At 43.0% G+C, this 20,580-nt stretch overlaps 5 protein-coding genes across 5 annotated transcripts in view; 4 read left to right on the top strand and 1 right to left on the bottom strand.

Annotated features, from left to right (window-relative positions):
- The first annotated feature begins 13 nt into the window (after nucleotides 1-13).
- LOC107037365 (kelch domain-containing protein 10 homolog) lies at nucleotides 14-4,960 on the top strand. The gene is made up of 3 exons (XM_015255885.1): nucleotides 14-1,860; nucleotides 2,520-2,852; nucleotides 4,140-4,960. Exons 1-3 carry the CDS (start codon nucleotides 1,186-1,188, stop codon nucleotides 4,302-4,304), a joined length of 1,173 nt encoding a protein of 390 aa, XP_015111371.1. The 5' UTR covers nucleotides 14-1,185; the 3' UTR covers nucleotides 4,305-4,960.
- Nucleotides 4,961-5,336: 376 nt separating this feature from the next.
- LOC107037442 (vacuolar fusion protein CCZ1 homolog) lies at nucleotides 5,337-8,576 on the top strand. The gene is made up of 8 exons (XM_015256001.2): nucleotides 5,337-5,531; nucleotides 5,622-5,719; nucleotides 5,801-5,894; nucleotides 6,334-6,725; nucleotides 6,794-6,937; nucleotides 7,171-7,316; nucleotides 7,966-8,358; nucleotides 8,454-8,576. The coding sequence occupies exons 1-8, from the start codon at nucleotides 5,457-5,459 to the stop codon at nucleotides 8,504-8,506; spliced, it is 1,395 nt and encodes a 464-aa protein (XP_015111487.1). The 5' UTR covers nucleotides 5,337-5,456; the 3' UTR covers nucleotides 8,507-8,576.
- Nucleotides 7,782-11,633, bottom strand: LOC107037441 (probable 28S rRNA (cytosine-C(5))-methyltransferase). The gene is made up of 4 exons (XM_015256000.2): nucleotides 11,428-11,633; nucleotides 11,195-11,343; nucleotides 10,032-10,719; nucleotides 7,782-9,317 (listed from the first exon to the last, which is right to left on the bottom strand). The coding sequence occupies exons 1-4, from the start codon at nucleotides 11,525-11,527 to the stop codon at nucleotides 8,578-8,580; spliced, it is 1,677 nt and encodes a 558-aa protein (XP_015111486.1). The 5' UTR covers nucleotides 11,528-11,633; the 3' UTR covers nucleotides 7,782-8,577.
- A 706-nt stretch (nucleotides 11,634-12,339) lies between these two features.
- LOC107037435 (exportin-6) lies at nucleotides 12,340-19,708 on the top strand. The gene is made up of 7 exons (XM_015255992.2): nucleotides 12,340-12,486; nucleotides 13,712-14,264; nucleotides 15,161-15,581; nucleotides 15,658-16,062; nucleotides 17,039-18,149; nucleotides 18,230-18,745; nucleotides 19,446-19,708. The coding sequence occupies exons 1-7, from the start codon at nucleotides 12,484-12,486 to the stop codon at nucleotides 19,521-19,523; spliced, it is 3,087 nt and encodes a 1,028-aa protein (XP_015111478.1). The 5' UTR covers nucleotides 12,340-12,483; the 3' UTR covers nucleotides 19,524-19,708.
- Nucleotides 19,709-19,754: 46 nt separating this feature from the next.
- The window catches only part of LOC107037433 (putative aldehyde dehydrogenase family 7 member A1 homolog), a 5,308-nt gene continuing 4,482 nt past the window's right edge, over nucleotides 19,755-20,580 (top strand). Inside the window, exon 1 of the mRNA XM_015255990.2 lies at nucleotides 19,755-20,007. Coding sequence (XP_015111476.1) covers nucleotides 19,855-20,007 — 153 coding nt within the window. The 5' untranslated portion in view covers nucleotides 19,755-19,854. The remainder of the gene's footprint in view (nucleotides 20,008-20,580) is intronic.

The raw sequence follows: 20,580 nt of genomic DNA, 5'->3' as shown, positions 1-20,580 counted from the left end.
TCCTCTCCACTCGCCCCGACGTACAGTTCAGTTCCATCAAAACAGTGAAAATAACTCGCGTCAATTCTCCAATAATAATTGATAAAATTGATAGAATAAATTATGAAAAGTGGTTCAGCCCTCAGTTAATAAAAAATGTGTGTCACAAATTTTCCCTGAGTGCCCTCAGACGTGAAAAAAAGTGTGTGAACTTTCCTGAAGGAACTGTGAGGCTGCAACATCTCCAAAACGTTCGAAAAACCGAAGACAATTGCAAAAAAATCATTGAGACTCAAATTTTCCCTTCGAAATTCGTCTTCCCGGTGAAACGGACCTCAAATGGTCCAAAAAATGGACAAATTAAGGCTAATGAATCCGTAAAGTCTCATAGCTTCCACTTCCTGAAGCTTCTGATTCCAAAATAAAGCCCAAAAGAGACATAATATCCTCTCACAATCTCCTGGAACCCCTCTCCCCTCATATCGATCTCAAATCCCGTGAAAAAGCCCTGAAATCCTCTCAGAAATCTCGAAAAAGCACGCGAATCGCTTCATAACCTCTTCAGTCTTGCCTCAACCTCAATATCAAGCCCAAATTACTGTAAATTACATCTAAAAAACATCACACCCTCACATTAACCTCAAATTCCCTCATACTTACCATATTTGAACCTCAACAACCTTCCAAAAAACCTCCGACCCTCTCAGACCCTTCCCCCATCTTCAAAATAATTTATAAAAACCTCAATTCCTTCAAAAACTCTTGAAGTATTTCAAATAGTCTCTTTAAACCTCAAACGAGCTCCCAAACTCCTCCAAACCCCTCAAAAACCTTCATAAATTTCTTCCTCAGGCTTAAATTAACCTAAAAAATCGTTAATCCGTCTCGAAAATCCCTAAAGAATCCCAAAAGGACCTGAATACCCTCAAAAATATCTCTTAGAGCCTAAAAAAATTTTAAATAGCCTTCCAATTCTTAAAACACTCCTTATAACCTCCAAAATCCCTCAGCAACCTAAAAAAAACCTCATATAACCTCAAAAACTTTGAAAAAAATTCTAAAACCACCTCTCATAACCTCAAAAACCTGAAAACCACCTCCCATAACCTCAAAAATCCTAAAACCACCGTCCATAACCTCAAAAATTTCCCATACCCTCAAAACCCCTAGAGAAAGACCTCACCGCCCCCTCCCGCAACCTAAAAAATGTACAAATTCAAGCCCTTCACCTTCGAAATCCTGAACCCCTCGACGCACCGACGGCCGCGCGCCCGCAGCGGTCACCGGATCGTCTGCGACGACAAGTACATGTACTCAATAGGGGGTTTCAACCCCTGCATCCCCGACGACGACCCCGAAATGTCGAAAGACGAGGTCTGGAGGGAGAGCAAGCCCCTGTTCAAAGAGCTCTGGCGGTTCAACCTCGCCACGAAAAAGTGGGAGCGATACCCTGGACAGAAAAATCTCCCCATCGAACTGGCCTCCACCGCGGTCCTCCTATTCCAACACAAATTAATTGTCTATGGGGGCACAGCCGTGCCCTTCGGGGAGAGCTGCAGCAACAAGTTGTACGCCTGTGACCTTGAGAACGGGAGTATCGGGGAACTGCCGGCTGTGGGGAGTCTTCCCGATCCTCAGTATGGGCAGGCATTGGTCACGACGAATAATTTTATTTACACGGTGGGGGGCACCACGGGGTACGAGTACACCTGTGATATTCATCGGTATGATCTCAGGATGGGGCTGTGGGAGAGTGTGTACATCTGCTCCGGGAGGGATCCGATGGAACCCTCTGGGAGGTACAGGCACGAGCTCGCCTTCGATGGACGGAGGATATTTGTGCTGGGGGGCGGGACCAGTGTAGAAAGTTTTGGATTCTCGGTTGGTAAAAAAAACTAGAATTCGGGGAAAACTTTGAGCCATTAATTCCGGGCCAAAGGGGGGTCGAAAAATCTGAAAGATGGCTTGAGAAATTTGTTCACTTTGTTGAAACCGGATGGAGTGAGTTGAGGGTGATCTGAGGACGATAAATAGATTTAATGAAGGGTTAAAAATACGAGGTGGGAGCGCCGCCATCTTGGTAGTCCCTTGCGGAGAGGGAGGGGGGTATCCAAACAAGATGGCGTCACCCACCACGTGAAGGATTGAAAAACTACTGAAATGCGGGGAAACCGTTGACTATGAATTTCCGTTCATAGTCGGGCCTAATGCCGTCGCTATAATTGATCAGCTGTTGGTTGTATGGGATTCTAGAACTGGCTTAACATACACCGATCTGCGGTGCTACTGCTTTGGGTACTTTCAAAAAATTCTGCACTGCGTGATTTAAGAGGCCTCAGGTGTGAAAAAAAATACTGAAATGCAACCGTGAGAGCCACCAGTTGCCAAATAACGAACGAATTTTTCAAACTGTCTAATATACTTGCATATTCCCTAGGCCCTTTAACTCACAAGATTGACCCTTACGATTCTACTCATCCTCATTCACCCCAAAATTTAGAATCCCCCAGATTTGTTGACACAGACCCCTCCGATTCCAGGAAATTCCAGCTTTCGATGTGGAGACAAACAGGTGGAGTATCCTCCACACCCATGGCGATGGCTCTCAGTCGAGGTACCCAGGACCCAGAAGGTGTCACGGGGCTGTACAGTACCTCGATGCAGAGTCTGAGAGCGTTAACGTTATCATATCAGGGGGCTTTTGCGGGAACCGTGACTACAGGGACGTCTGGAGGCTCAATCTGAAGAGCCTCCAGTGGACAAAGATCGTTAACTGCTCGTTACCTAAACCACTTTACTTCCACTCTGTCGCTGTGACTCCAGCGGGGAAGATGTACACGTTTGGGGGAATTGTTGAAACGCAAAATGAAATGGTGGGTTAATTAATTATTTTGGGAATTGGTAGAAATAAAAAAAAATGTCAGGAAACTTCTTTTGTTTTTGGTTGAGGGTCAAATGGTCTCGCGGGTCAAACGAGCCTTGAGGACTTGGAGTTGAGGGTCAAATGGTCTTAAAGGTCAAATGACCCTCCTTTGACCCTAAAATCAAAATTATTTTTAATTAAACTTTTCTTTTGTTTTTGGTTGAGGGTCAAATGGGATCGAGGGTCAAATGGTCTCGCGGGTCAAACGAGCCTTGAGGACTTGGAGTTGAGGGTCAAATGGTCTTAAAGGTCAAATGACCCTCCTTTGACCCTAAAATCAAAATTATTTTTAATTAAACTTTTCTTTTGTTTTTGGTTGAGGGTCAAATGGGATCGAGGGTCAAATGGTCTCGCGGGTCAAACGAGCCTTGAGGACTTGGAGTTGAGGGTCAAATGGTCTTAAAGGTCAAATGACCCTCCTTTGACCCTAAAATCAAAATTATTTTTAATTAAACTTTTCTTTTGTTTTTGGTTGAGGGTCAAATGGGATCGAGGGTCAAATGGTCTCGCGGGTCAAACGAGCCTTGAGGACTTGGAGTTGAGGGTCAAATGGTCTTAAAGGTCAAATGACCCTCCTTTGACCCTAAAATCAAAATTATTTTTAATTAAACTTTTCTTTTGTTTTTGGTTGAGGGTCAAATGGGATCGAGGGTCAAACGAGCCTTGAGGACATTCAGAGTTGAGGGACAAATGGTCTTAAAGGTCAAATGACCCTCCTTTGACCCTAAAATCAAAATTATTTTTAATTAAACTTTTCTTTTGTTTTTGGTTGAGGGTCAAATGGGATCGAGGGTCAAATGGTCTCGCGGTCAAACGAGCCTTGAGGACATTCAGAGTTGAGGGACAAATGGTCGTAAAGGACAAATGAGCCTCCTTTGACCCTAAAATCAAAATTATTTTTAATTAAACTTTTCTTTTGTTTTTGGTTGAGGGTCAAATGGTCTCGCGGGTCAAACGAGCCTTGAGGACATTCAGAGTTGAGGGACAAATGGTCTTAAAGGTCAAATGACCCTCCTTTGACCCTAAAATCAAAATTATTTTTAATTAAACTTTTCTTTTGTTTTTGGTTGAGGGTCAAATGGTCTCGCGGGTCAAACGAGCCTTGAGGACATTCAGAGTTGAGGGACAAATGGTCTTGAAGGTCAAATAACCCTCATTTGACCCTCACCTAAAAAATGTTTCTTGAATTTCACAAAATAATAATTTGCCCCTAATTAATTATTATCATTCTTAACAGACGAAAAGAACGAATGACGTTCACTCAGCCTGGCTGATAATCCCCAGTCTCTCCGAAATAAGCTGGGAGGCAGTGAACCACTACTACGAGCTCAGAACAAAGAGCAAGGACGAGCTCTTCGACATGGGGATTCCCTTTAAATACATCAAGAGATTGATAGATTAATAGCAATCATGTTAACTATAAATCGCCTAGGAAAAAGAAAATCATCGTAATTATTTAATCAATAGTTTGAACATGTCATTTATTTATTTTTAATATAAACATTCAGATTGCAATACGACAATATCATGGTTAAGGTTGTTACCATTATTGTTACATGCATAATCAATCATTCAAACGATTGATTAATCAATTAGTCAACTGACTAATTAATTAATCAACCAATTGACGTCGAGTATTCGTGTCTCACATCCCTCTCTCAATCGAATAATTATGAGAGAATGTTTATTTTTCTTTGTGATGTTTAAATAATTTCCTTCTGTTTAAATTATTGTAAATTGAGGGAGGACGAGGTCGGATGATTAGTAACTGTTTTAAAACAATTTTTCAATGGGCAATTAATAACTGTCAGCCTCGTATTTAGTTATTCAAAATAATGGGACAGAGTAGTGATAATGGAAATGAAGGAATTCAATTTTTACAGCTATTGTTATATCACGAGTGATAGACATAATCATTTAATATTAATACCTTGATTTTGCTTCATGCAGAGCACTCAAACAATTTCTAAAAATCATATTACAGTTGCGCTTATTATGATTACGAGGAGCATGGCATATGTACATAATTTTTTTAATAAAAAATGATTAAATAATTGACGTCCATTCTTCATCTCATGAATATTTTTTTTATATTTATTTTTCCCTAATTCAAATCGAGGGATTATAGCAATATATCAGTCAATTTATCCCTCATTGTCATCACTCAATTATTTTCAATTAATTTAATTTAATTTGAAGTTAATCATTTATATCAATTAATATTGACTTTTAAAAATCACTGGTTTCAACAGAAAAGTTTTATTAAACTCAATTGAGAATGAATATTGCGATCCTTGATTTTGCGATGAGAGTTTCAATAAAATGAATGAACAAATAAAAATTAATGAATAATTTTTAATGAGTGACTATGAGCTTTTTTACCGACAATCTAGCTAGAAGCGCCATCATGCGAGCTATCCGGAACTACATGCTCTGTGAGAAGACTTTACCCACAAAAGTTACCCCGAGAAATCAGTTGGAGCACTCGGGGTTAGCTGTCAAAATGAAATTAAATTTTCAAAGTGATGACACGAGTTAAATAATAAAATCGAACATGACATCCAAGCCTGAAATAACGTTGGACCATTTTTACATATTCAATGGTACCTACGCCAAGAAGGAAGGAGAGGTAAACCGAATGACTCGACCCCAAAGTCCATAAAACAGTTGAATTAATCCGCAATGATTGTTACTCGATGTTTTTTTTCGTTCTCTCTAGGAGGAGAAAAAAATCCTGTATTATTACCCCGAAAAAACCGACGTGGACACCAAGATCAGGAACATTGGGCTCAGCGAGGCCATTATCAAGTTCACTGAGTAATTTTCCGCGATTTTTTCATTGTTTAAGAAACAATGGAGGATCATCACTTCGATTCAACTGATTACGCATTTTTTCAGGTCTTTCAACCCAGGCCAGACGTGTGATTATTGCCACACTCACAAAACCAGGCAGATTTACTATCAGCCAGAGCCAGACTTCTGGATAGTGATGGTAATTGTTTGAGTTGCCAGGCACAGGCTGAATAATCATAATCAATTAATTGAATATTATTGACTAATGATTTCTCGATCAGAGAAATTGGACGATGAATTGAGTTCAACTTACTTCACACATTCTTTTAATCAGCTACACTGATGAGACGATTCTCCAGTGGTGTAACGTGACACGCTTAATTACTATAACACCAGGAGAAACGACTATTTATTACAATTCAGAAAGTTTTTTGTTTTTAATTGAGGGATCATAAGGATCGGAATTGATCTTAAGGACCGTTTGACCCCCAAATAGACATAAAGAAAAAGTTTTCTTAAAATTTTTTACTCGAGGGTCAAGTGCTCTCATCTAGACCCTCAACACCGTCTAAATCTCAATTTAAAAAAAACGTCTAAATCGCGTTAATTAATCTCTTCATCCCTGGAATGAATTCCAGATCGTCGGTGTTCCCTACTTACTAAAAACAAAAGATGGCAACGAGTACACAGAGTACCAGCACGACGAGGTATCGAGTCCGGTGTGCCTGGCGATAATGAAGCAAGCCTACATGAGATTCCGATTATTCATGGGGTCGTTCGAGACAATTCTGAAGGATCCAGGCTGTGGCTCGGTGACCCTCCTCAAGCACAAGCTGGATTACTTCTTCTCCGAGCACCTGTTGACCCTCAAACTCAACCATCGAGACATCCTGGACATATTCCAGGGCCTCCAGTTCCTCCCCCTGGACAAGGGCACCTTCCTGAGGGTCCAGTGTTTCATGAACCTCATAGAAGCCACATTCCCACACGTCAAATACACAGCATTCCTGTACAACGATCAACTCGTCTGGTAATTAAATTAAAACCCACGAACCTCTCACCTTAATACTGTGTTTCACGCTTTCCGTGGGGTTTCAGGAGTGGATTGGAACCTGAAGACATGCAGGTGGTCTACAATTACCTCGTTAGCACGTTATTACCAGCCCACATGGAGAAAGAACTGCATGGAGGCTCCATGCCGAGAAATTCAGCATCTCCATTCACAAGTTCTCATTACGGAAAGTATGGAAATCACTTTTACGGAGATAACTCCTATCATTATTATTTTTATGAGTGACACCCAGCAATGAGCGATCGAGAAAGATTAAAAAGTAGTTTGGAATTTTTCCTGGTGAATCATCCTCACAAATTTCGTCTTTTCGAATGACACTTGACCCCTCCTCATTTTTGAGACCCTAAAAAAAATTCCAGGGATAAAAAAACATTTAAAAAATTGTTTTTCAATCTAAAATCAGATTTGTAACGGGCGCCTCGAGCATGAACGAGTCGATCGGAATAGCCAAGTCTCCAATAGTCTTCATAAACTACTCAACGACTCCCACGTCCCTGTACCTAGTGGTCTACAGTGCCTTGAGTGCAACAATCTGTTTATTCATCGACAGTGAGTGATTCTCCATTGGTTTTCCCCCGAATAAATGAATATTCTGAGTCGGTATCACCCCTACTTATCACGGGTACAGTTGATTACGGGACAAATGATCACAAATTTGATCACATGGACAAGTCACCAGAAATCCTTCTATCAAAAGCTGTTTTGATCACGGGACAATAGCACCCTCAATGATGAGCCCAGGACCAATAATATGATGGAAGTTTGGCATAATGCTTTTCATCGACGTGTTGGTAGAAATCATGAGCAGTTGGGCAGATTTATCAATGCTTTGAAAGTCGAGCAGGCGTCGTCTGAAGTGATTTGGGAGAAATTTAATGCTGGCCGTCTCATTTCATCAAGGATGCGGTTTCTCACAATGTTTCTCCGTTAGAAAGAGCCATTATCCAACACAACTCAATGGATTCTAATGAATTATTAAATACTCTAAAACCAGATCCGTTCAAGTTTTTCATGTTTTTTTTTCATCGTAATTAAATATACACTAAATACACTGAATTACTGATAATTTAATATTGTGTGATGTATTTTCTTGATGATCTAATTATTCTGATTATTTTTCTCGTGATCAATTGTCCCGTGATCAGTTGTCCTGTGATCAATAGAGATGCAATCTTGAGTCATTTGCTTTTCCCCGGAGGCTCCACAGGTCTCCTCATCGACTACCTGAAGAGTCTCGACGCCTTCCTGGGCCCCCAGCTGACGACTCTGGTCAGCTCAGTGGCCGATCAGTGCTCCAAGCACGTTCCCGACCTGGGGGAGTCCACCCCCAAATACTTATACTTCAACAGACTGAATTTAGCGTACAAGAGCACCATTCATCTCGACAACAGACGCGTCTCCAACGTCCTCACCACCCCCGAGGTCCTCAGGATAATCACCGACATTCACAGCGACACTAACAAGCTCAAGGAGGCTGGAGAGGTCGTCATCAAGACCATGAGTGACTACTGGGTCGTGGGCAAGCTGTCCAACCTACGAGAGTTCTTCGTCGTCATTCAGCAGAAGAACGCGAACATAATCGAAATCGATGGTGAGTGCTAAAAAAATATCAAAAAATCTCCATCACAATATTTTATTACAAAACAAATGAATCATTCTCCTCTCGAAAATTAAAATCAATTCCAGACGAGGTGAAGCGTCTCTGCGAGAAGCAGCTGAAGAGCATCTTCTTCCACTGAATCCCCCAGAAGTAATCCTTATGTACAGCACGATGATGTAAAAAATGTAATAAATCCACTGAATCAATAATTCACTCAGTGTTTCCCTCCTGCGCCTCTTCCTCCTCCTCCCTCGCGTTCCTCTTGGGAATAATATTCGAAAACTTCTTCAGCTTGGCGACGAAAAATCCGTCCATATTGTGCACGTGAGGGTAGAATCTCCTCGTGAGCTTCAAGGAGGGATGAAACCTGTGCTGTCTGTAATTCGTGAAGCCCTCCTCCCCAAATTCCAGACCTGTCGGCACGACCTTGACGTCCCTCTTCTTCAGGGCGTAGTCTACGATCCACTCGTTCTCCTCGGGGAGGATGGAGCAGGTGGAGTACACGATTACACCCCCAGACCCTGACTTGGCGTTGACAGAGTCGATGGCAGCCAGCAGCAATTCCCTCTGGAGGGTGCAGCACCTCTGGACGTCCACCTCATCCTTATTAGTCTTGACGCTGGGATCCTTGGCCACGACTCCAGTGCCGGTGCAGGGGGCGTCCAGGAGAACCCTGTCGAAACCCTTGATGATCCCTGGTATCTTGCGGCCGTCGTGACTGCAGATGACGGAGTTGACGATCCCCAGCCGGTGGAAATTCCCAATGACAGCCTTCACTCGGTCCTGATTGACGTCGTTTGAGAATAAGACCCCGGTGTTCTTCATTAGGGCTGCGATGTGCGAGGACTTGCCCCCGGGCGCTGCACACATGTCCAGAACCCTCTCGCTCTCCTTCGGGTCCAGGGCCATCACTGGCAGGAAACTCGAGGCGCCCTGCAGGATGTAGTGACCTGGGGTTTGGAGTAACATTTTTTGCTAAAGTCTTCTCTGCGTCATTTAAATGGAAACAATACCATGCATCGACCCATAAACTTGTCCCATCATAAAAAATCATTTTCTCGAATTCTAGGAGACACATTGACATTTGGAAAAGATATTTGGAAAGTCAATGGAATTGTCTCTGCAGTGAACTATTTTATTTTATTTTTTTTCAATGCATTTATAATATTTTTTTCTACGAACAAAAGTTGTAGATGAAAATTTGACATCCAACCGATTCAATCATATTAAATCATCTCGTTTATCGACGAAATTGCCCCCAAAAATTTTGTAATTTTTACTGAAAATAATTCAATGATTCTCCTGTCGAATGGCAGAAGTTAAATTTCGATTTGTTGGATAATTTGTCTGTTATAAATAAATTTAGCATGTTGGACGACATGTTAGGAAATTCTCTAGGAGTTTATTTCAAAGTTCAATACAGCCAATGCATTTTATTTCAATTTTTTTCGTTCGACTGTTTTCAAGTTATCGTTCATTGAATAACGGAGTTGACGCGCCGTAAGTCCCCGGCCGGGAGATAAAATTAGGGTCAGGATAAGGGTGAGAATGAGGGTCATGAGGGCCATATGGGGGTCACATGGGGCTTTCAAGGCCTTGACTGAAGTCTTTTTCTAAAAACAAACCAATCGCTCCTATAATATTATAAATTTATCTATTCCTACCAGCGAGATATTCTGGAGTGGCCCCCATGGGCACCTGTGACGAGTAAACAACGAGTCCAACTTTGGTCCACTTTCCAATGGGGTCCAGGTTGACCCCACGGTTGATCAGGGCCTGCGCGAGGTCCCTCCTGCGCGTTCTGAGGGTGTTTGTCCTCAGGGTCATGGGGCGCTGCACCTCCGAGGCCTCGAGGAACTCCACGAGCTCGGAGAGGGGGAAAATTTGCATGAGTTTCTCCATCAAGAAGGTGTTGTAGCTGTAGTAGGCGCAGAGGTCGGACTTCAGGAGGGCCAGGTACTCCGATCGGGACCTGTTGGGGTCTCGGAAGCGTTTGAAGTCGTTCAGCACCATGATCACGTCCTTTATCCGAGCCTGAATGTCCTTGATACTCGTGATCTCCTTCAGCTCGGATTCGGTGGGAAACTCGAAGACGCAGTGGGAGGCCATCTCCGTGGTCTCTGCTGCGTCCAGGGCTGCGTCGAGCTTCTTTTGACGCTTCAGCTTCTTGTTTTGACGCTCGATTGGGAGCAGATCATCCTCATCCTCATCATCATCAGTATTTTCTTCTTCTTTTTCTTCTTCTTGTGATGATGATGATTCGGAGTCTGATCCCCTGGGTTTCCTCAGGACAAAAGCCCCTGGCTTTGTGATTTCCTCGGCCACTCCAGAATCTTCGTCATCGTCACTCGACTAGAAACAGAATATTTAATCTTTAATCGAAGTAATCAATGTGATTAGAGAAACTAAGGAAGGGATCAAAGGTTGAGGGTAGTAGGAGTAAAACTTTTTTTTTTGTGTGAAAATCGAACAAAATGACGTTTTTACCCTTCTACTACCCTCAAGTACGTGTCCCAGGGGATTGGTGATTTTTTAGGGGATTGAGAAAGTCCTCAGGAACATTCTCCAATAGGCGTTGTTTAGTGTTTATAGATATTTCATGTCTAAAAATTTTTTTTTGTGTGAAAATCGCAAAAAATGACGTACCCTCCTACTACCCTCAACCCTTCCTAAATAAATAAATAAATTGAATATCTCCCGATCGAATGATCCAATTTGTGTGACTTAAATTTAATTTGAACGCCTGAAAAACCGCAAAATGAAAAAAAAATCTTCATATTTAATTCATTACAAAATCCACGGAGACGATTTTTAAATTGATTCTCACCTCCTCAGGCTCGTCCTCAACAGCTTCCTCCACCTTCCTCGGTTTTTTCGCCCTGGGTTCATTCTTCTTCAGCTCCTTCTCAACCTTCTTCGCCTGCCTCTTGCGTGCCCTCTGCTTCTGCTTGTGACTCAGTTTCTTCTCCTCTTTTTCTACAAAATAAAGTCTCAAATATGTGCTCCCTCGTCATGCAGGTGAGGTGTCTAACCTCCTCAGTAGTATTAAAATTCACTCACCAATCAATTCCTTCGGGAAAACCGGATCCTTCTGTTTTTTCGATTTTCTCCCAGGACCACTGGACACCACACCTCCCTCAAACTTCGCTTTTCGCCCCATATTCCCCGAAAATCACGAAAATACCTCGATCTCAATGAATTTTATTTACACCAAAGTGACCAAAGCCACATGGTCTGGACCTTCAATTTCAATTTCCAATTTCTTGGTTGGCTATATCCCAGGGCAAGTGCCATGACGGGCTGGTAGGGTCGTCCCAACGGAAAATTTCCAGTTAGTATGACAGCTGAGAAACCCAAAATTCCCTAGTCTGTGTAATAAAATGTAATAAATTAATTATGCATTCCAATTACACTTATTCGTTTGCTGATATTTAGAAAAATAGTCTCAAGATTTGGGGAAAATTATTTGATTTTTTATGAATTATTCAATTCAATTTATTTCCTTGATGTTACAAAAGTTTTCTTTGTTTCACATCCACACAATTCTCCCATACTCTTTATTTTCATCTCTAATCTCATGTTATTTCCTTGTTTACCTACTCACTTATAGTCTACTTCATATATTGATTCATTTTTTATTAGTTTAATATCACGCAAGTCTCTTGTATCACATTTGCATAGTTTTTGGATTTTAAAATCATTTCCCCCTCCTTGACCACTCGCCTGTTCTCGACTCCTTCTTTCTCCCCAACTTATTTAACTACCTCCTTCCACCTGCCTTCCTCTCTCAGTACCTTCTCCATCTTCCCCAGTCTATATTTTTCATGAATTAATTATTATTAATTAATAACATGGTCTAGACCGTCTGGACCTCAACCATCAAGGACTCCTCTTACCCATCGAGTCTTGCGACGGGTTTCTAACCCCAAATTAAGGAGCCGATCTCACTCGGTAAAACAGAAATCTCGAATTTTGACATCTGCCAAGACCCCAGATGTAACCTTCCTCGACTTGCCACAGTATTTTGACTACCTTAAGGGTGATTTTAAATAGTATTAATGATTTTAATCGTGCATTTATTATAAATACATCCAGTAGCTGTGATCCTCAGCTAAAATGGTAGGTTTAGACTAGTCTCGATGATCGCCCTGATTCAGACATTTTCTCTGTCACCAATTTCTCAGGAAAAATCTGGAGCTTATTTCAGAGTTAAATTCTTTACGCTAGACATCTGCATTTAATCCCCAAGAAAATACTGAGAAAAATCGTGAAATTCATTCAGTTGACAGACCGACAGAATTTGAGATCTGCTTTCTGTATTTTCAAGTGATTATAACCTGCCCTGAAAACTGAAGGAGAAACTGAACCCAGCAGTTCAAGAAATTTAACAACAAATCCCGAAATTTCTCGTTCTAAATTAATTGTCGAGAAATAACCACTGAAATTTTGGGGTTGAGCGAATAATTGTTGAACCTCTTCTAATTGTAATTCTCCAGCAGTATTTAGGGGCAGTGTCAGAACCCCTGACTGAGATTTTAAGGATGTTCTACACCCTTTCTGCCAAAATTCACGTTTTTTTAATTTTTCTGGCAAACTTATGATGGAATTGACGTGAAAAAATATAACGTTTTTGCGTTTTGTCATTATTTAATGACTGACGAAATTTTAAGGTGGTGCGAACATTTTCCTGCGTTTTCTCTAAACTTTTAAAAAGAATCACAAAACTGTAGAAAAAACGCATGAAAATTATCGCACCACTACGCAACTTCGTGAGCCATTAAAGAATGACAAACCACAAAATCGTTATATTTTTTCACGTCACTCCCATCGATAATTTGCCAGAAAAATGAAAACAACGTCAATTTTGGCTGAAAGGGTGTCGAACATGCTTAAGAGACGAAGAATTCCCCAAAACTGAGTTGCTTTTTTTTTCTTCCTTCCCCCACCTGCAGCCACCCCCCAAAAATCCTCGCAAATAATTCCTAGGATAGCCCCCAGGACCTGGCTCCTCAACCCCCGAAAATATTCCAGAATAATTTCCCACAAAGTATCATTCCAATTATCTCAAACAAACCGCAAAGAATAAAAAAATCATTAATTAACACGAATGAAACTGTTATCCATTACTTCTAATTTTTCACCACTGTATATACTTTTCCACTTGCTTCGCCACATGCAACGTATTGTAATACTACATCATGTTCCTCATACATCGTATTTTGACCAATCATAGGATAAACTTTAAATAAGTTTATTCATCTACCTATAGTCATGTAATTGTCCTCGGCTGTTTGACTGTTCCTGCAATGGATAAAAAATAAAATAAATAATTCGAACGCTCCAGGACGATGCAGCTGCCCTGCAGAGACTTGAGCACCTGATGACTGAATTTTTCTCGTCTAATACGACAAACGAACGAATCCGAACGATCGAGCAGAGCCTCCACGAGTTCACGTCCCAGATAAACTCGTGGAGGCCCTGCCTGCACTTCCTGTCCTCCACGAGCAATCACTTTGTCAGTATGTTTGCACTGACAACCTTGGAGACGACAATCGGTAGACGATGGCCAATTTTACCATGGGAGGATCGAGCCCTGATCAGGTCAACCCTCTACACGCTATCACTGGAGCACGGGGTGGCGCCTTACGTCAGAAATAAAATCGTGAAGCTAGTGGTGGACATCGCCAAGCACGACTGGCCGCACTTCTACCCGGATTTTTACTCGAATATTCTCCAGCTGCTGGGGCACAAGCAGACGAGACTGTTGGGACTGATTTATCTGAGAACTGCCTCTGAGGAGCTTGCGACACCCAGGGAGGACCTGCCCATTCAAAGGAAGACTGAATTGATCAGGCTGCTGAGTGCTCAGGTGGCCACCACCCTAGATACACTCACAGGTGAGTGAGGGGTGAGGACGATATGGATAACATCAGTTCTGGTGATTTATTCGTCATTATAATATCTCGTTTTTTTCAAGAAAACACGAGTCACGTCTTAAATTCAGGTCACCACTTAAATTCAGGCCTCAAGCTGAAGGAGAAGTATTCACATGATGAGAAGTTATTTAAAAACATCTCGTACTATTTAAAATTACGGAAATTCAAGTCGGGTCTTAAATTCAGGTTCGATCTTAAATTCAGGTCGTCGTCTTAATTAAATCCATTGTCATGATGAAAAGCCTATTTAAAAATTTCTCGTGCTATTTACATGTAAATTCAATTCACGTTTTAAATTCAGGTGCGGTCTTAAATTCAGGTTCGGTCTTAAATTCAGGTCGTCATCTTAGTTAAATCCATTGTCATGATGAAAAGTCTATTAAAAAATATCTCGTGCTATTTACACGTAAATTCAAGTCACGTTTTAAATTCAGGTTCGGTCTTAAATTCAGGTCGTCATCTTAGTTAAATCCATTGTCATGATGAAAAGTCTATTAAAAAATATCTGGTGCTATTTACACGTAAATTCAAGTCGAGTCTTAAATTCAGGTCCAGTCTTAAATTCAGGTCAGGCCTTAAATTAAACCTCTCCCTAAATCGAAGTCATTACCCTCATGTGAAATGTATTAAAAGTATTGAGTGCTCCTTATACTTGAATTTGGGTCACGGCTTAAATTCAGGTGCTGTCTTAAATTCAGGTCGGGTCTTACATTCAGGTCCGGCTTTCAATTCAAGTAATGTTCACCCATTCACAAACATCTAGTGCTGCTGACTCTCACATTCCGGTCGCGTCCTAAATTCAGGTCAAATCTTAAGTTCATAAAACCTCCAAAAGTTGAATTTTCAACATGTTCCAGCCCTTCTGACTGAAACCATGAAGTCTCATGCTCGTTCTGGCACAGTGACACCCCCTCCCTCCCCTACCGGTGGCCAGAGCGTTCCCCCAGCGCGTTCAGTCCTCGATGTCGATGGCCTAGCAATAGGCAGCAATGACATATGCATCGCCACCCTGGAAGTGCTCGCCCACCTATTCAGCTGGATCATCCCCACTGACCACATATCCTCGAACCTACTAGATGCCATATTCTCGTGTGCCAGATACTGCGACTCCATGAACGGAAGGCAGGTGGAGATGGTGGTGCAAGCCATGACGACCATCAATGAACTTCTCTATCGTCCGTGCTCACCAAGCACCACCGAGACACTCCTCCTCCAGATTTTCGATAATGGAGTCACGCTGTTCCAGATTATGGAGCGATTGGACAGCGTAGACGAGAGGTAAGGCCCAAACACGAGGAGTGCGTTGAAAGAATGAACGGAAATGATCTGAAACGAATGAACAAATGGCTTTCAGCTACCTGGAGAAGACGACTGAGTTCCTCCAGCTCTTCGTGACAAATCACCTCAAGAGGGTGGAGTCCTGTGCGAAATTCCCGGTGCCGACGTTCCTGGAGGTCCTCTACCATCACACGTTTCAACAGAACACTTCGATCGCCGGATACCTCCGGTGTCTCGAAGTCTGGAGCATTCTGCTGGAGTCCACGCAGTCCAGGTACTCCACGGTGGCCCTGGCTTTTGCCGAGAGGGTCCTCAATCGAATGTCCTTCAAGGTGGAGGGGAGGAATCTCAAGGATCTGGACACCGAGACACTCGACGACAATGAGGAGACCGAGTGGCAACACTTCCTCAGGTGCAACATCGAGTGTTTGGCGAGGGTCGCGGATATTTCACCCTTGCCGGTTTTTAATCTGCTGTACAGGTGAGGAAGAATTATTTCATTGCCGAGAGTCTGATAAGGGTCGGGGGTCGTTTTTCAATCTGTTGAATTGAAACGCATTTAGGACATAATTTAAGACGTTTTTGGGTCAGTACTATTTTGGGCCTCATGGGAAATTTGGGCCTTAATTTAAGACTGGGCCTCATTTTATAAACAAATCTATTTCTGTTTTGGGCCTCGTGGGCAAATTTGGGCCTTAATTTAAGACTTTGGGCCTCATTTTATAAAAATCTATTCTGGGACTTTTGCGGATATATAGATTAAAGACGCATCTGGGCCTTAATTTAAGACACCTGCGGGCCCTGATTTAAGACGGTGGGCCTCATTTTGTAAAAATCTATTCTAGAACTTTTGCGGATATATAGATTAAAGATGCATCTGGGCCTTAATTTAAGACACCTTTGGGCCCTGATTTAAGACGTTGGGCCTCATTTTATAAAAAATCAGCGGCGCTTAGTTTCTAGAATTTTTGTGAATTCATGGGATAAAGATGAATCTGGGCCCTAATTTAAGACACTTTTGGGCCCTGATTTAAGGCAATTTTGGGTCCGAGTTTAAGACAATTTTGGGCCCGTCTCTTGTTAGTCCTAATCATTGGTGCATGTAGGCCTTAATTTAAGAGTCTCACGTGTCTTAATAAACGAGATATTTGACCGTTAATTCAAACCACCCGTGGGCCCTGATTTAAGACAATTGGGCCCAATTAAAAAAACCTCACAATCTCTTCCGGCTCCAAAGGATTAGAGCTCCTGTAAAGATCTATTGAATGAACTGGGCTTCAATTGCCGAAACTCCCGTGAATTTTTAAGACCCTCTTGCGTCTTAATTCGAAAAGCATTGGGCCTTACTTCAAACCCTTGTCAGAAGGATTACATAAAGGGCTGCCCCTCCGGGGGTCGCCCCCCCCCCTTCACTCTGCGACTCAAAAAAAATCCCAATTCTGGAATTCGACCCCCAGGTCCTGGAGAGCGGACCTAGCCATCTACGGAGAGCTGGGTTCTGCCCTGTCTCGAGGTCAAGTGACAATTCTCTCCGAGTCGGACGCCACGACAGTTCACTCTCACCTCCGCGACTTGGCGTCGACAACTCAAGCCCTCGCTCGCCTCTACTCCCTCTTCGCCGACCCCCAGGACAGCACCTCGAACTCCCCAGTGGAGGACCTGGTGAACCAGACCCTCGACGCCTGCACATTTGCCCAAACCAATCACCTGTTCCACCCGCCCCTGCAGCCCCCGGCGATTGTCCTGGACCTCATCGAGGTCCACTCCCAGTTCCTGGCGTCGTTGCAAGCCTGGTGCCACTGGATGGCGAAGCAGCCGGACAAGTTCAGGGAGAATTTCACCCAGAGGTCCATCCAAGCCAGCATCTGGGCGTTGTCCCCTCCGAGGACCTCAGAGCCACCAATTCCCGTCAATCTCGTGCATTCCGCTGCTCATCTCCTCCAGAGTGTCACCGCCATTTTACGACCCAATCTCTGGGAGCACCAGGGCTTCAGGGACCTCATAACAACGCAGAACTACCCCTCGATGAGGCCAGATACCATCAAAGTCCTGCGACGAGCGCTTGTGAATGGAATAGTCCTAGTGCCAGGGGATGCAGCTGTCAGGCAGCGCCTCCTGTCCTCCATGATATCGGCATTATCGTCGTCCCTGGGGGGTCTGGGCCACCAGATTCCCCCGGAGATGAGTGTCAACACCTCCACGACTCCCCTCAAACAACTCGTCGAGGACTGCTGCTCGTCGTCAACCAGCATCAAGAAAATGCTCCACGAGTCCATGCAGGAGACCATCACCAGAGTTCTGGAGCTACTTCCTCATCTAGTCAGGTCGCAAGCTTGCGAAGGTCTCATGAATTTTTTGCACGCTGTCTTTCACGTTCTCCAGCAGCAGTTGGGGGCTGAGTTCATTCAGAGAGCTGTTCAGGGAATGCTGCAGATCTACAGCGCTGAAAACATCAATTCTGGAGCTGCTCTTGATCAACTCCTGGAGATTATGATTCTCGTCGTTTCTGCACCCAGCGCTGGGTTCAAGGCTTTTGTTCCAGCTATCACAGGACTCTGTCTCAGGCAGGTGAGTGATGAGGTGCTGGTGATTTTGGTGGAGGTCGTGGTGAGCTCTTACGAGGGGCCCATTATTTTTTTGATCAACAGGTGTGGCCAGCTGTTGGCGGTGACCTCAGTGCTCATCCAGACACGACCCTCGTGCTCCTCCGACTGTTCCACAGTATTTTGATGCACAGGTGGCAGTATTTCTACGGGTCAGGAGTGCTGAGGAGCTTCGGAGGCCCCCTGGAGGAGCTTGTGGAGCACAAGGAGGAGCTAGTTGCCATTCTCGAGGCCTTCGGGCAGGCCCTCCTTCAGCCTGACGTCAACATCTTCAGGCAGAGTCTGCAGAGCCTTGAGGCCCTCAACTCGAGGTGGAGACTCTACCAGAAGGAGGTGTTCAAGAGACATCTCCTCGAGAGATTCCTCATGGCGCTGTTCACTGTTCTAATTCACAGGTCCCATAATCTTCTTGCGGACGACATCGCAGTGGCCGTTCATAATTTAGCTGGGGTGGACATCAATTGGTTCTTCAGTCACTTTCTACCGACGTTTTTGGGGGGGTGCGAGGGCCTCGATGACGTACAGAGGGCGACGCTGCTGGAGAACTTCGATAAATCGACTGTGAGTTTTTTTTTGGGTCTGTTGGGTCAAAACGCTTTTTGGGACCTATTTAAGACTTTTGGGCCCATTTAAGATGATTTTGGGACCCTCTTCCTTCTTAATGATCGACTCGTTTAGACCTTTATTGAAGACTTGCGGGTCTTAATTAAGAATATTTGGGACCCATTTAAGACTTTTTTGGGCCTCACTGAAATAATTTTGGGTCTCGATTTTGGGTCCTATTGTGCTGTATCGCTGGCTTTTAAGTGATACAGCTGTTGTGCGTTTATCGAATCATAAGACAGCTGGGCCTCATTTTAAGACATTGTTGGGCCCTAATTCAAAAAAATTTCGGGCCTCAATTTAGGATATTATTGAGTCTTAATTCCCGGAATTTTGGGGTCGTCTCAATTGGAGGCACTTCTGGACCCTGATTTAAGACATGTGGGCCCTAATTTAAGACTTTTCGGGCCTTCATGCGAAAAAGAAAATAATTCGTTCGCATTTTTTTGTGAATATCTCGGAATCTATCTGAAGTAGCAAAATTTTCCTCAGGACCTTTTTTGTAGAAAATTTCGAGAGCTACAAAAAAGGTGCTTATGAAAATTTCGCTAACTCCATCGGATTCGAAGATATCCGCAAAAAACGTAACTTCAAATACAGTTTATCATGGATAAACTCGTCGGATTCATAAAGTGTTGAATGAAAATATCGTTTTTAGGATCAACCAACTCTGACGAGATCAGTGCTTCGTATCGTCTCGGACCTCCGTTGTTATCAGATGTGCAGAGCCGTGTAAATAACAATCATCACTAGATAAAATGAAATCAGCAATTTCTGATTCGTCAGAAAAATTCGACTGTTTTAAAATCATGTAATTAACTGAGGAAATGAATCATTCGTCACTCACTGCCGAGTAAATTATGTATAATGAATTGTTAATAATGAATTCGCACTTTTAATAATAAAAGGTTTTTAAAACAATCAGTAGTTGCTGTTTGTTTTCTGAGATGAAACGGTGGGAGGAGAGTGATAAGGGCTCCCCAGGGAGATAAAGAGTCAACTCGATAACCCAAGTATTTTCGGGTTCTCCGCTGAGAGAGGAACAGAATTTATTGTCGAGCCCCACGATGTCACGGCAATTGCTCAGTTCATTCCCCAGAATTTCCCACGAAATCCAGAGGAATTTAGTCACCGACTCGAGGTACGGATTCTTGAAGCAACTGGGGTTGACGCAGGAGAATCCAGGATTATTCGACGGCAGATGGGGCGGTTCAGGCCAGGTATTTATGAGAAATATTTCCTGACATTCAGCAGCTTGAGGTGCATCTGGTGGTGGGAAGGCAACAGGTGGAGCTCGAGAGAGTGGAAGTGATGCTTGGAAACAGTACATGAGACGATCAACAGTCACTATCAATTATGGAAATGAATAGCCATTGGCACAGGTCATTAAATTCGAATGATAATAAATTAATGAATGAAAATTTTCCCCTCATCACCAAGATATCGATGATGATCGTCATCACCATCATCACATTCTTCCCCTCGTGTTTCACAGACTGACTATCATCTTAAAAATTATTTTAAAAATCATGAAAATAAATCATCAAGTCTAAAGTGCTATTAACAATCCTGAGTTTAATTATCGAGGGAGAACCTGATGAAGTCCACCTGAATGTCGACAGACGCTTTCTCGTGGAATTTGTACACTCGAGGTAGATCATAACGAAGTTCAGCGACAACAGTACCCTTTGCCCCCAGCTGTTGTCCTATTTTCAAAACGTGATTTCTCGTTGATGTTTCGTGGAGGGAGTAGACTGTGGTCTTTGCTAATTTCGTGGCTATCTCCAGGAACT

This window comes from Diachasma alloeum, unplaced genomic scaffold (genome assembly GCF_001412515.2).
Source record: "Diachasma alloeum isolate Michigan unplaced genomic scaffold, Dall2.0 Dall_scaffold_00219, whole genome shotgun sequence".
NCBI classification, from domain to species: Eukaryota; Metazoa; Arthropoda; class Insecta; order Hymenoptera; family Braconidae; genus Diachasma; species Diachasma alloeum.
Note: the sequence above shows the minus strand (reverse complement) of the source record. Positions and strands in the feature narration are given on the sequence as shown.

Excerpts from the sequence above, each read along its gene's own strand:
- LOC107037365 (XM_015255885.1), top strand. The coding sequence starts at position 1,186 with ATGTACAAATTCAAGCCCTTCACCTTCGAAATCCTGAACCCCTCGACG. Across the intron at positions 1,861-2,519 it reads TAGAAAGTTTTGGATTCTCG|GAAATTCCAGCTTTCGATGT; the intron begins GTTGGTAAAAAA and ends CTCCGATTCCAG. Across the intron at positions 2,853-4,139 it reads TTGAAACGCAAAATGAAATG|ACGAAAAGAACGAATGACGT; the intron begins GTGGGTTAATTA and ends CATTCTTAACAG.
- LOC107037435 (XM_015255992.2), top strand. Across the intron at positions 16,063-17,038 it reads GTTTTTAATCTGCTGTACAG|GTCCTGGAGAGCGGACCTAG; the intron begins GTGAGGAAGAAT and ends TTCGACCCCCAG. Across the intron at positions 18,746-19,445 it reads AGAACTTCGATAAATCGACT|GATCAACCAACTCTGACGAG; the intron begins GTGAGTTTTTTT and ends TATCGTTTTTAG.
- LOC107037442 (XM_015256001.2), top strand. The coding sequence starts at position 5,457 with ATGACATCCAAGCCTGAAATAACGTTGGACCATTTTTACATATTCAAT. Across the intron at positions 5,895-6,333 it reads CAGACTTCTGGATAGTGATG|ATCGTCGGTGTTCCCTACTT; the intron begins GTAATTGTTTGA and ends AATGAATTCCAG. Across the intron at positions 6,726-6,793 it reads TACAACGATCAACTCGTCTG|GAGTGGATTGGAACCTGAAG; the intron begins GTAATTAAATTA and ends GTGGGGTTTCAG.
- LOC107037441 (XM_015256000.2), bottom strand. The coding sequence starts at position 11,527 with ATGGGGCGAAAAGCGAAGTTTGAGGGAGGTGTGGTGTCCAGTGGTCCT. Across the intron at positions 10,720-11,194 it reads TTGAGGACGAGCCTGAGGAG|TCGAGTGACGATGACGAAGA; the intron begins GTGAGAATCAAT and ends TTCTGTTTCTAG. Across the intron at positions 9,318-10,031 it reads CACTCCAGAATATCTCGCTG|GTCACTACATCCTGCAGGGC; the intron begins GTAGGAATAGAT and ends TCCAAACCCCAG.